The sequence below is a fragment of the Phalaenopsis equestris genome, unplaced genomic scaffold, assembly GCF_001263595.1.
Source record: "Phalaenopsis equestris unplaced genomic scaffold, ASM126359v1 Scaffold000552, whole genome shotgun sequence".
In the NCBI taxonomy this organism is placed as follows: Eukaryota; Viridiplantae; Streptophyta; class Magnoliopsida; order Asparagales; family Orchidaceae; genus Phalaenopsis; species Phalaenopsis equestris.
The window spans coordinates 771,510-785,703 of NW_018164992.1; the positions used below are offsets into that span (position 1 = coordinate 771,510).

At 34.1% G+C, this 14,194-nt stretch overlaps 1 protein-coding gene across 2 annotated transcripts; it reads right to left on the reverse strand.

Annotated features, from left to right (window-relative positions):
- Positions 1–1,562: 1,562 nt before the first annotated feature.
- LOC110029226 (magnesium transporter MRS2-I-like) lies at positions 1,563–13,885 on the reverse strand. Of its 2 annotated transcripts, XM_020731411.1 has the most exons (12): positions 13,564–13,885; positions 13,460–13,489; positions 13,180–13,333; positions 10,121–10,242; positions 9,259–9,333; positions 8,108–8,332; positions 7,974–8,018; positions 5,025–5,069; positions 4,894–4,923; positions 2,294–2,413; positions 2,115–2,216; positions 1,563–1,829 (listed from the first exon to the last, which is right to left on the reverse strand). In XM_020731411.1, exons 1-11 carry the CDS (start codon positions 13,804–13,806, stop codon positions 2,130–2,132), a joined length of 1,176 nt encoding a protein of 391 aa, XP_020587070.1. In that variant the 5' UTR covers positions 13,807–13,885; the 3' UTR covers positions 1,563–1,829; positions 2,115–2,129. The 2 variants fall into 2 exon arrangements, with proteins under 2 accessions (XP_020587070.1, XP_020587071.1); XM_020731412.1 differs by lacking the exons at positions 4,894–4,923; positions 5,025–5,069.
- Between the last annotated feature and the right edge of the window lie 309 nt (positions 13,886–14,194).

The following is a 14,194-nucleotide window of genomic DNA, read 5'->3' on the forward strand; positions in this document are numbered from 1 at the left end:
TTTATAAAAAAAAAAATTAAATAATTTTTTGGGGAGCCATTTCGAGCCGAACACTAGCGAGCAAACTGTTATTCGTGTTCGGCTCGTTAGGCTTAACGAACGAGCCGAACACGAGCTGCTTAACTAGTCGAACACGTGCTGTTTGTGAACAACGAGCCAAATTGACAACCATACTTGCAATATAATGAGCTCTGAACCAAGTCGATTCCCACGCTAAAATCGAACGTTGCCCTCTACAAATTCTTTAACGCTGTTATTTACTTATTTATCCCGTCATTACTTTCCGAACCTATACTACTAGAGCTCGATGGACCATGTATTTGCATATCTAGCACGTGAACTTCAATTTTTACATACATGCCACATTACCTATGCATGAAAAGACGAATTTCACTTATTAAAATTTAAATTGTAATATTTTTTTATGTGACATAAAAGATTTATGTATTATAAATGTAAAATGTTAAATTTAGGTTTTAGATATTTAAATATATAGAAATCGGATGTTATGCATGTAAATGCCCTTCTCCAAAAACTAGAATATGAATCCCTTAACATTGCCAAATAATTCCCTTTTTTTTTTCAGAACAGGGAGAAATAGACAATATGATAACATAATTACCAAACTTTAAATGTTAGATATATATTGCATAAGAATTTTATGGTATTTTTGTAAAATTTCAATAATTTTAGTTGCTTTAATTTTTTTTTTCATTTTAATCTAAAAAAATACATGAAAAATACACCAAATAATCATATATATATATTTTTTAAAAAGGTAAGAATTAAAAATATCCCAAATAGGCCTTACCAAGCCTTGAAAATCTAACCATCAAAATAACAAAACGATTGGGCACATGGAACACACACACACACAGAGGCAATGGTTTAGAACTGTACTTCAAATTTTAAAGAGAAATTCTTATGTGTTTAGAACCACATAATTCTTATGTATTTACACTTATAATTAGCGCTGTCAAAACGGCTCGTTGTTCGCGAACAGCTCGTGTTCGGTTCATTCGCTAAGTTAATGAGCCGAATATGAACAAAGATTTGTTCGTTTGCGTTCGACTCATTTTGGCTCGAAATCCTACTAATCAATTAGATATATATATATATATATATATATTCATTGATGAGTAGTATTTTTAAAAAAATTAATTGACTACAAGGCTACAAGGAATTATAATAAATTAAAAATATTAATTAAGAAAATAGAATAAAATTATTAAATTATATTCAAATGATGTTTTAACATCTTACGACAACATGATTAGGGTTGTCAAAACGACTCTATTCGTGAACAACTTGTGTTTGATTCGCTAAGCAAACGAACAGAACACAAACACGCTTTTTGAGCTCAAAATATAAATGAGCCAAACAGGAGCTGAGCCTGGGCTCGCTCGTGTTCAGCTCATTTACACTCTTATAATAACCTCATGTCATAAGTCCGTGCATGAAAATATATATTTTATTTTTAAGATATATTTGATGTGATCCTAAAGATTTGATTGGTAAGCACGTAAATATAAATGTTCAGGTGTTAGATATGTAAATGCATAAGACTTGTGTGGTATATATGTAATTGCCCCAACATTAAAATGGAGAAACTAATACCAGACTCCAAAAATTAATAGAACTTAATTAAAAAAGTACAAAAAAAAAAAGGTGAAGTCATTTGCCAAAGATATGAGAATTGGGAGCCTAGCAAAGCAGATCCTGTGGGCTTTCTTTAACAGAAAGCAGCAGAAATAAGAAAAAGGAAAAAAAAAAAAAGTGGGGGGAAAATGTTGAAGAAAAAAAAAGCCGCAGAACAGATTCCTGTGAAACTGGAATTGAGAAAAAAATATGTTATGATAACCTCGACCGATTTTGATCAGAAATCCTACAAAATTGGCACATTAATTATATTTTAATTAAACTTACATACATACCGCACAATTTTAATTTGTTTATGCATCGGACAACTATAACTTCAAAATTTACTTATGTAATACTGTTAGATATACGAATACGCAACAATTGTTTTAACATTGTTTTTAAATTTAGAGAATTTCATAGTTTAATATATATATATATAATTATGATAAAAATCAGGAGAGGAAATAGATTACCAATTTGTTTCCAGTCTAAGTTCCAATGAGGCCTCTGAAACGGGCATATGCCAGTACGCCAAGAAACAGAATGGCGCTTGCGATTCCTGACAAGATGACCACCTGGGAATGGGAATTCAAATGAAAGAAAGCATTTTTTCCATCAGGAATAATAAATAGAGATAATCACATGCACATACCCATTTGAATACGTAGCCATAGTCGTCATTCCAAGAGTAAGGAATGTTCATGCCAAATATCCCAGCTATTAACGAGTACAGGGTGAGGGAACAAGTTCCAGAGCTCAGGACCAGCTCCAACTGTAAAGATAATTCATCAATATCTCACACACACTCATATATATATATATATATATATATATATATTGAAGTTCAATTTTGGAAGTTTCACTTTTTAGAATAGGAATGGAAGGAAACCGAGTAATAAGGGGGAAATTTTGAAGGAAGAATTACAAACATACCACTCAATTCCTATGTATATACACAGGCAACTCAACTTTAATTTTTACATGTACACCAGTGAAATGATATGAGAAGTTTTTTCCAAAGAAATTAGATCAAACACAATACTTTATTTCACCAATAGTAAATCAAAGCAATACAAGATCACTCAACTCACACAAATACACAAAAAAAAAAACACCTACAATTCGAGAAGTATGAGATCTCTCTCAAATCCTACAATTCGAGATGGTTTAGGATGAAGGGCTAAGAATCTTGATCGAGTTGCATATAATGGAAAAGACACATGATATGAAGTTAGCAGATATTATAGGAATCAATAAGCTAGCGGATGAGTTGCTTGGGGTAGCAGTATTCTCCAAGGTTAACTTGTTTGAAGTCAAGGTACTATTGGATTTGGATGTGACCCAAGTACGGACACAAGAAGACATTTCGAGATGGTGATGGTCACTATGAATTTCTAATTGAAAAGAAACGATTGCCAGATGATGACGTCACGTGGGAGTTATACAACCTGATCCAACATCTGTTTTTTTCCACCTTGATGACAATGTGTATTTTTGGGAGGGAGTTACAACGGTGCATAAGGGCAATTTAGTCTTTATTAAGCTAAGGGCAATTTAGTCATTTTTCATTTATTATTGTTTAATATAAATAGTGCTAATATGTTTAGGGTTAGGGTTATGCAGAAGTTTGTTGTCTTGAGTCTTAGAGTTTGGATTTGGGAGAGATTTCCTACCTCTCTAATTATAGGATTTGGTACAGAGCGCCTACATCTTGAATCTTAGGTGTTTATCTTTATATAATCATGTTGAGTGTTTGTTGTTCTTGCAATAAAATATTTATCTGCCCTAATTTCTATCAAGAATCCTATCAACCATTTTAACAAACAAACAAATATATATATATATATATATTGTTGTTTGCCTAGGATTGGGAAGGAGGCTTTTTGATGATTGCTGATTTCAGTTTCTGCCTTAGAGGCGTTCTTCCTCTCTAGGGACTGTACTCAACGAAAAGAATGTGCTCTGGCTGTAACTCGTCCGATGTGGCGCTCCAATTATAGCTCAACTCCAATGAGACATTTATCCTTCCGCATTCAGAAGCCGCAAACCACTTGACCTTGCTGCCATCTTCATTCCCTGCTGTGTTGTTTGATGCTTTCTACAGCTGTCTTGCTGCCGCCAGCCATGGAGACACCTTCCCTGTTGTTGTTTGACGCTTCCAGCAGCTGCCCCACTACTGTCAGCCTCGCCAACACCTTCCCTGCTACTGCGACGCTTCACACAGCTGTTCTGCTGTCATCCAGACCTTCAACTGCCTTCCAGCAACTGCCCCAGCCTTCCAGCCCCTGTCCAGCAGCAGCCACCGAACACCAGCCACCTACGTGTTGTCCAGCTTCCAGCCACCAGCCAGCAAGCCTCCTATCCGCTGCCTTCGCTGCCAGCCTCCTTGCAGCACCACCGCAGCCACCTTGCTAGACCTGCAGTTCGCCCTAGAGGGAGCCGTCTTTGTGTTTTGCGTTGTTGTCTTTTTTATTTCGCAGAGTCGTTATTGTCTTTCGGCCATTTGGGTGTTGTGGTCATTTATTTTCAGTTTTTTATTTCGTGTAACAGTTTACAATTCCGTAATAATATTGTTTTTCCCGTTGTGATTTGAGTTAACTCCGGTATCAATATATGCCACCTTAACTATGCATGAACAGGTGACTATCACTTTCTAAAAATGAAAATATTAGTATTTTTTTATTTGATATGAAATATTTGGATGGTATAGAGATAAAAAAAACTGTAAATCAGGTGTTAGATATGTAAATATATATAGGGATTGGGTGGTATGAATGTAAATGCCCCAATTTTGAAGTGTTTGGCAACGAAAGCGTGTAGAAAAAAACCTGCTTTGAAAGCTTATTGCTACTATATCATCATCTAATGTCGGGATTCCACAGTAGGGAGCGTCACAGGCTATAATGTAGTTTGCTGTTCTATAATTCTATGATGAGTGAGAACTCACTAAAAATTCAGTGAAAAGCAAACACGTTGAAAATTAAATTATCCACCACTGTCAGATCGAGGGAAAAGATTAAGATGTCCGGAACAATATTTAATCAAAATGGGCTTTGAATTTCTTGAATTTGATTTAAGATGAGTACCATATATGAATAATGAACTAACTGATAAATTAAGGGTATAAATTTCATACTGATAAAGTTTTGATCAGGATATCGTCAATCTATCCTTTTTTTTTTCTTGTAAAAAAGCAAATCTATCATGCATGAAACATTCTGAAATAGCTTCCGAGGTAGAGAAGAACGTTACCTGAATCAATTGATTTCGATGATTATCAAGCTTCAAGAAAAAAATCATAGAAGATTCAGAAAATGTAATTAGATAAACGTAACAGAAAAAAATAAGAATAATAAAAGTAAAACTCATATTCTTTCAACCACCTGAATATTGATGTAGTCCTCTGTATCATCAATATATTCCCGCAACTAAGAAAACATAAGAATGAGAATTTGGCCGGGGTGTAAACAATAAAGAATAAAATTTAGCTTGGCATCAATTATGCATATACAAAAAAAGTGTCAGAAAAGTCTTCTGGCTAGCTTCAAGGAGCAATTTTAATCGCAAAGTGTATAAAAGTGTTAATTTAGTCCTCAGAATCTTTTAATACAGGTTAAAATAGTCCACAATGTGGATAAATTTAGCCCCGTTAAAAAATTTTGAGGACTAATTTAGTACTATATATATATGAACGATGAGAGTAATTGCATCTTTTAGTGATAAGGTCAGTTGTGTGACATAGACTCAAAGACACTTTTTGATGGGAACCGACAGCAAATGTATATAGTGCAATATTATTGAATTCTAGTATGATTTCTTTAGTCGCCATGAACAACAGTTTGCAAACTTCAAATAAATATAGAGAGCTATTTAAGTGTGTAATGGCAGTTTTTAACAAATTACTCCAATTTTACTGCTGCAAGCAAACGAGTTCAGCTTTGGAAAAACAAAATGAGAGCTATCTTTTTCTCTTTTTACTTGTAATAACTATGCACAACTTTTTGAAAAAAAAAAAAAAAAAACAATGCCCACTTTGTAACAAAATTCAACTTGTAAACATAATTGTGTACAACATTTGATGATGTAAATAACAGCAAGTACCGCTTAGACTGAAAGGAAAATTTTATAAGACGGTGGTGAGACCTGCAATGCTCTATGGCGTTTAATGTTGGCCTTTAAAAGAGAAGCATAATACTAAGTTAAGTCTATAATACTAAGTTAAGTGTTGCCGAGGTGAGAATGATTAGGTGGATGCGCGGCTTTACACTTAAAGATAAAATGCGAAATGATTATATCCGTGATAGGTGATAGGGTTGGTGTAGCTCCTGTGACGGACAAAATTAGAGAAAGTCGTCTTAGATGGTTTGTTCACATTAAGCGTCGACCACTGATGATCAGATTAGGAGAGTGGATGTTTTAGATTCGACTTATGTTAAGAAAGGCAGAGGTAGACCTAGGAGGACTTGGGCTTATTGTATAAAAAAATGATTTTAATTTATTAGAACTAAATGAAAATATGACTCTAAATAGGATGCAATGGAGAAAAAGGATTCATGTAGCCGACCCCATGTAGTGGGATTAAGGCTTTGTTGTTGTTGTTGTTTATGTTCTTTTTTCAATGTCACCGAGTTTTGATGTTGTAGACAGCTACATATTGATTTGAAAAGACAAACAAAAGACAAACAATCATGGCGGCACAAAGTTGCATATTGGTTCTTCTTTGACAGCAACTTCCATTCGTGGGTGGTGGCCATAGCTGCGTACTTTTGTTTTTTTGTTATAGTGTTGTACGTGTACAATTATATATAGCTTTGAAATCATAACATTAAGATTGTACAAAGACGTGACATGGTTTTTGTCATTTTCATTATGTTTTGGTATTGTAAAAACTGTGTAAAATAGTTGCATTTAGGTGTTTTTTCACAATTTCATTGTATTTTGGTGATGTATACAGCTGCGTACACGATTTTAATCTATGGCATTCTAGGAATGTGAAGAAAAGAATGAGAGAGTGACTTTGGAGATTCCATGGCTCGTGGAATCAATCCTGCAATCATAGGATCGGGACAAAAGGCGCTGAATCTCGAAGTTTAGCATCTTTTTTCCCTTTTTTTATTTCTTTCCCATTTTTCTATTTTCCATTTATATTTTTTTCTAGTAGAGAATTATTTATATGTAGTTATTTTATTGTTTAAAGAGACTTTTGATTTTATGTGTGTTTTAGAGATTGTGTCTGATTTCTACCCTAACAGAGTGTTGTATCATTTTCCTTTTGCAAGTAGTGTGTCTATCGCTTATTCAGAGGTGGTAAATCTCCTTGACATCGGTACCTCATTGTTTTGACGTTGTCTATGTTGTTTTTAACCAGGACAGCCTCCGAGGGATATTTATCCTTCACTTATCATTCCACAACCACCTCCCCGCAATACCCGTTTCCTAAACACCTTCTAGAAGCTCTAAAATGATATCAGAGAGAGAGAGAGAGAGAGATGATGTTCCTCAGAAAAGGGAATAGGGAGAAAAAGGACTGATTAAGTGTATGGATCTGGGAGGCAACTGAAAGAGAGAGGTTTCTTATCACAATTGGATCTTTTTGGGATGGGTTTACTAGTTTGGCAATTTTATTTATTTAATTATTTTTGTCGCCCCCACTCTTTGGGGCCATATGGTCCATGGTCACAACACTTAAAATGTAGAATCCAAATCTATTAGTAGGAGTAAGAATTACTCAATATCCTAACATTTTTGAAATGAAGGCCATGACCAACTTGATTGAAGCATTATAGCCATCAAATTGCGAGTCTATAACCATTGATTGTCTCTTGGAACCATTTGGGGAGTCATTGGGTAGATATGCATGACACCGTCATCATATATGACTCTATCAAGGCCATTTACCTGGTCCTAGGATGATCAAGGTGTACTTTATATTGTTTTGATTGAATTGAATTTAAATTGGGGCAATTTTCTAGCAATTTTATTTAAACCGAGAAAGGATGTTTAAGAAAAATTAAAGTTCTAACAGAATCAATATTAATAGAGAAAAAGAAGGACAAAACAGTCCACGGAGTATTTATGTGAGGTAGTTTCAATTTTTAATATATTCAGTTTAGTCCCTCGACTCTTCTAATATGATATAAAATAGTGGCTGCATGGGATCATTTTGAATCAAAATTGAGATATTAATAAATTTTATTGGAGCGCATTTGACTAAAAGAGACTAAATTGAACATATTAGGAATCTAGGACCATCCATAAATAATCCAGGATCATTTGACAATTTTCTCCCAATTTACATAACTTCTTCTTAGTTGAGACTTGAGATTTCATACCATGTTCAATTTGTTCAAGGTGCCATCAATTTGCATAAAGTATGCCTGCAAAGTAGTTAATGATCGTTGGAATTAAACGTGTGAAAACAAGTCATTTCAATGAAAAAACAAATGAAAATCAACAATTTACAAACCTCAAATATCATTTCAAGATCCTCAACATCATCTTCATTTCCACGAAAGGCTGCAACACTCGCCTTTCCTGCTCTGGATATTCTCGAGACTGCCATGGAAGAGGCAGACAACCAGTTAGGAGCAGCAGAACTATCAGGTGATGTTGTTACTGCAAATTTTCTTGAGAGATAAAGGTCAGCCATGTCTTCATCATCCTCCAATAGTTGTTCAAGTTCGTCTCGTACCTGAAGAAACAACCTTCTTCGTAACAAAGAAACAACGGAGAATAAGAAAAAACTTCATTATAAATTCACTAAAGGGTGACATTAAGAAGCCATAGGCATCCCGCTGAAGACATTTTAGAGTTAAAAAACAAAGTAGAAAAAATATGGGAGTCTAAGACAAGAGAAACTTATATTAAAAAAAATTATAATTGAAGAAAATCAAGTAAAATTCATGTTTATTCTCTCTCATTCTTTAAATAGTGGAATTTAAATAATCTTAAGTTTTTTTCTAATGTAATCTATTCCACTTAGATAAGTTAACAAAACTCAAAAGTTATGTGTGTATTTTGAAATAAAAATTCATTTTGGCGGTCATATTTTGCTTCTTATTCAATATAGAATAATCTCATTATTCTAAGATAATGTACTTCGTAACTACATTTAGTTAAGTATATTTCATCGCATAACTTAGAATTTAGGCCTGATAATTTTTGTTTTAGTAAGTGTAGAATTAGTCCCAAAAGGAAAATTATTTAATAAAATATTAAGATTATTAAGATAATTAAATTTAACGTAATCTATTGACTTGCTATCCTATAATCAAAGAATAAATATGAAACTGAATGCTCAGGTCCCCAATTCACCCATTGGTAGACATCAAGTTTCACCGCACAAGTTTCAGGGAGGCCAAACTAAATAAGTTAAACAAAAAAATAATAATCTGGGACAAGGACAGATAATTCAGAAAGCCTAAATTTGAAATGACTTTACCTAAAACCTATTTCTTCCATCCTCATAACAAACTAGTTGCCTTGTGAGTATAAATTGTACTCGAATGTATGACATATTAGTTGATGACAAAATGAAGAATCTAAATGTGTCAGGTTCGAGCGCTCAACCTGCCCGAAATACAAATTATAAAACTCATATAAGACAAACAACAGTACCTTTTGAACCCTCGCAATCAGCCTAGTCATGGCACTCTTAATCTTGCGCACTCTGTCCAAATTAAGACTGCTAATCTGCAAAACAATCACGTTTAAGGGGTAACAGCACATTGAAACAGTTTGTACCATGCACTCTAAATCAAGTTTTCATTTTTAGCCACTAAGAGAATATTTATGAACATGATTGAAAAAGCTAACAAAAACACCAGTAACTGTAGGACAACTGATATGAGAAGAGGAAAAAATGCCATGCCTATATTTAAAAACTAAAGAAATTTTGTTGCTTTCATAACAATGGAAGTAGGTGTCACACTAGACAATGTAAACCTGTGTTTTTTGCTTGTTAGCATTGACATATTTATTCTCGTCTTTATATGATTTTTAGTTGAATTTTTATTACAATTTTAACATATATTCATTTGGAAACTATTACTGAAGACCGAAGAGGAGTATATTTTCCATCATATATTTCCGGCTTTCATAGCGCCATCATGACTGATAGGTAATTTCATTTCTATATGCTGAATTTTTCCAGGTATTTGCTCCTGTATACAGATGCCCGATAAAATGGCATTATAAATCTCAAAGAATGAGAAAGACATTCCAAGATTACTGTATTAAAGGATCTTATTTTTTTCATGAACAAACAAAATCAAACATAAGTATGGCTAAACATAGGAAAACTGCACTTCACGATGAAGTTGAACTATACCAAGAAGGCATCCACAGCTTCTAACGTAGTGATAGCCTCAACAGTTAAATTTGAATGAATCGAGAATGATTCCAATCATGAAACTAATAAGAGCGTTAGAACTAAGAATAACCATTCCTAAAAATGATTCTTTTTAAAAACTGAACTAACCTTTGAAGTGAGCTCATCTAAAGCTGGATAAGCATCATTTTCCAACTCCGTTGTCCGTGAATCGAGAAAACTGCAAATTGCTTCTAGAGTAACTTCTAGGGCCCGAAACTCAAATGGAGATTCTACACGAAGTTGCATAAAGACTATCAAGGAGGGGTTAAACATGATATAAAATTGGGACTTTACATACACACCACCCAATTCCAATTTATTTACTTATACAACATCTAACCTTTAATTTTTACATGCAAGCCACACAAATCTTGCATATCCCACCAAAAATAACACTTTTGTTTTACTTCTAAAAAGTGGAATATACTTTTCCATGCATAGGGAAGATGGTATATATGTAAAAATTGAAGTTTAGGTATTAGATCTGTAAATATGTAGGATCCGAGTGGTATTAATGTAAATCTTCCTTAAAATAACAAAGCAAAACAACAGCATGAAAAATGCCATACACAGAAACGACCAAAATTCTTTTCAAAGAAAAAGGGGCCACCCTAAAATTTAGAAACATGCATCGACTTATACAAGCATGTTTCTCTAAGAGCATTAGAAAGTACGCACACGTGTATATGTCTATACCCATACACACAAACACACATGTTGAAGCAGTACACAAGCTAGAATACAAAGAAGAAAGATTTATATACATACCACTCATTTCCTATTTATTTACATATCTAACACTTAAACTCCAATTTTACATATATGCCACTCTACCTATGCATGAAAAGTTGTATTCACTTTTTAAAAATTAAAATAGTAATATTTTTTTTATGTAATATGATAGATTTGGGTTGGTATAAATATAAAAAGTAAAGTTTAGGAGTTAGATATGTAAAAGCAAATAGGAACTACATAACTATAATGGAGAAACACTAAAATTGTGGAATAATGACAGCAAGCTTATAAAAAGTATAGAAATACTACAACAACAACAAATTGTACGTCAAACAACAAAAAGGGCATTTGGAAGGAAGTGCATCCATCTCACATATGATGCATCTCAGCTTGAGTTTATGAAAGTTGTAGCTTTAGAAATAAACTGACCAAAAGCATCCCTAGAATACAGCAGTCGAAACACATTGATAATTTCCATTCTATATTTTCCATAATTGATTCTTCTGGTGATTCCATAGGATTTTGTCGTGTTGGTGTGTGTAGGTAGAGGTGTAACTCAGTCAAGTTGACTAGTGAGCCGGATTGAGCTCGGCTTGATAAATGGCTCGAGAACTAAGCTCGATGAGCTAACAAGCCAAGCTCAAATCAGCCCTAACTCGACTCGTAGCTCATGAACCAATTTGTACAAAAAATTTATATTTAAATTATTAAAAAAATTTTAAAAAATGATATTTTATATTTTATATGAAGTGATTTCTTATTAACTATCTCTTAATAACTTCACTTATTTGTCATTTTATTATAACATTAACTTAAACTAATTTTATTTTCTCTCCATAATAAGCAAATCAACTCATGGGTCGGCTCAAACTTATAGAATTAAGCTTGAGCTAGAAGTGGATGCATTTTCTATTAGACAGGATCATAAGTCCCAACTTTGCTAGTTACATCCTCTTCCCAACAATAATCAGAGCTAACAATACAAAGTATCCATTTGAACAATCCAATCCTACTTAATGAGAAAGGAGTTAACAAAATCGAGCTACCACTAAACCAATCCAATCCTACTTAACGAGAATAGAAGTTGACATGATTAACACTTTTACTGAAGTAAAATAAAAATATATGAATTTCAAATATTCTCAATCAGTCCATGATGATTGTTGTGTTGAAGGACAATCTCAATCAGAATGAGTCTATTTTCAAAATTAAACTCGAATGAATATTTGAACAAACTTTATTATAGGACATGAGCCCGGATATATGTAAGCGATACAGAGCCAACGAGAGGGTATTGGGTGATGATCGGGTTGAACAAAGATCTCAACCGGAGGTGTTGATTTATAAAATTAAAATCTCAGAACTGCAAAAAATTAAAAATTATTTCAGTGAAAATTTATCATTTAAAGCTAACAAACAGACCCTATCCATCCTCTACACTAGTTTATCAAAATTAATAAATTTATATTAATCCTAACTGACAAAGAACAAATGTCATCAAATATATTACTGCATTTACACTCAATATAATCTCATGCAAGTAAAAATGCATCTCTAATTCTCTGTCTTATTGTTTGGCCAAATAATACAAAAATAAGAGTTACCACTGAAGTCTTCCGATGGCCAGCTGGCTCTCCTACATTACAATCACAACCATAGCTCGTATGTTCCCAAATAATTTGCTTATTTAATTGTTGAATTATTGGGTGTATCTGATATGGCACAAAACACTTTCCCTTAGTCAAACATCTGCCTCAGATCTACAAATCTACAAATTTTTCTTGGATGAAAGAACCGTGACTACTTTCCTTTCTGGATCTCCTATTGATCTAACCTATGCTTGAGCAATTATCGCTCCTGAAATTTGAGAATTTATTAGTACAGGATATAATTTAATCTTTATTTTGCCCCTCTGAATTATATTCCTGCCCCAGTTAACCTGTAAACAAATCGAACATGCTAAGATTAAAACCTTAATCTATTATTCTACAGCTCATTTAACTCATTAATTTTGTTAAATATATAATTTAAAAGAACCAAGCTTATTAATGCTCTAATTAAGTATGTACAAAACTAAAACTTATTGATATAATTTTAACTCCTGTTTAAGAAGATTGTACCAATTATTTAAATGAACATAACTGTCATAAAAAAAAAACCACCTGGATGCGCATTCATGCACTTTGCTTGCTGTACGTCAGACATTCTTTATTTAAAAGGCAATTCTATCTCTCCAGCCAACGTGGGACTAAACTCCATATGCGCTTTCACAGCTAGACCTAGAATGTGTATTATTGCGAAATTTACACACAAACCACTAAATTCCTATGTATTTACACATCTAACACTAAACTTCAAATTTTACATACATACCACCTGAAAGAAAGAGGCGGGTTCCGCCCCTACAAGTTGAGAAACTCTTAACAACTCACCATTTTCTTCAGCAGGTTCAGCATCAGAATGTCTTCCCAGGTTCTCTCTTCCCTCGGATTGTGCGGAATTGACAGGACTCTTGACTGGCAAACGTCTTTTAAGTTCCTCGACAACTGGAATCACATTATCGTCCAAAGGATCTCTAAGCATCACCTGCTTAAAACGAGGATGATTAAGGGAAACAGAGGAAACAAGATTAAAGCAAATCATTCTACTACTAGAATGAACCTTAAATCTGAGCTATATAAAAAAGAATATAAAAAAGGTAAGATTAGTTACCTCATTCGCCGTAATAATTGCCTTGATATGCTGGCTCAAACAAAAAAGGAACGAATTAGATACTCCACCCCACGCCAAAAACAAAAAAAAGTTGGGCAACAAACCTCGAGATTAAGAACAATTGCTTTCTCCCGACCCAGAATGGCGGAAGGATATGAGAATAATGGATCAATAATCCTCAGATCCCTCGCATGAATCTGAACTCTATGCATAATCGCATACTTGTCGATATCAAGAATTGTTCCCTCCCCATCAGAATCAAGCAATACCCAACTCCTCGACGCCTGCGTTTTCTTCATAGTTGAATCAGCCACCGCCGCCGCCGATACCATGCCGTCTCTACCCATCCCCTTCTCTCGTCGGAAACCAATCGACAAAAAACCCTAACTCGCCTCCCCCCTTCGAAAATTTGGCGAGTGCGGAAATATATATATATATATAGGAGTGGAAGTTGGGGGCCTTTACACGGCGGGAGGAGGATTTCTGTTACAGGGAATCAAATCTATCATATCATAATAACATTTTGTTTGTGCACCCAAAAAGCACCTGGTTTTATGTGTGGTGGCGTGGCGCTGTGGTTTAAATTGTGAGGATGAAGTTTGCCTGGGTGAATCGTGGGGTAATCTTTGTCGTCTCCGTTTATTTCGTAGAAGGCGAATAGTCTTTGCTAGATTTATAGCCGTTTTTTCATTTTTTTAGAGAAACAGCTGTATGATTATGGTCCTTCAGTTGCTA

Bases quoted from the DNA above. Each gene is read 5' to 3' on its own strand.
- LOC110029226 (XM_020731411.1), bottom strand. From the start codon at position 13,806: ATGGGTAGAGACGGCATGGTATCGGCGGCGGCGGTGGCTGATTCAACT. The intron at 10,243-13,179 runs GTGAGTTGTTAA...AACTTCGTGTAG, and splicing joins TGAACCTGCTGAAGAAAATG to AATCTCCATTTGAGTTTCGG. The intron at 2,414-4,893 runs GTAACGTTCTTC...TTATCTTTACAG, and splicing joins ATCGAAATCAATTGATTCAG to TTGGAGCTGGTCCTGAGCTC.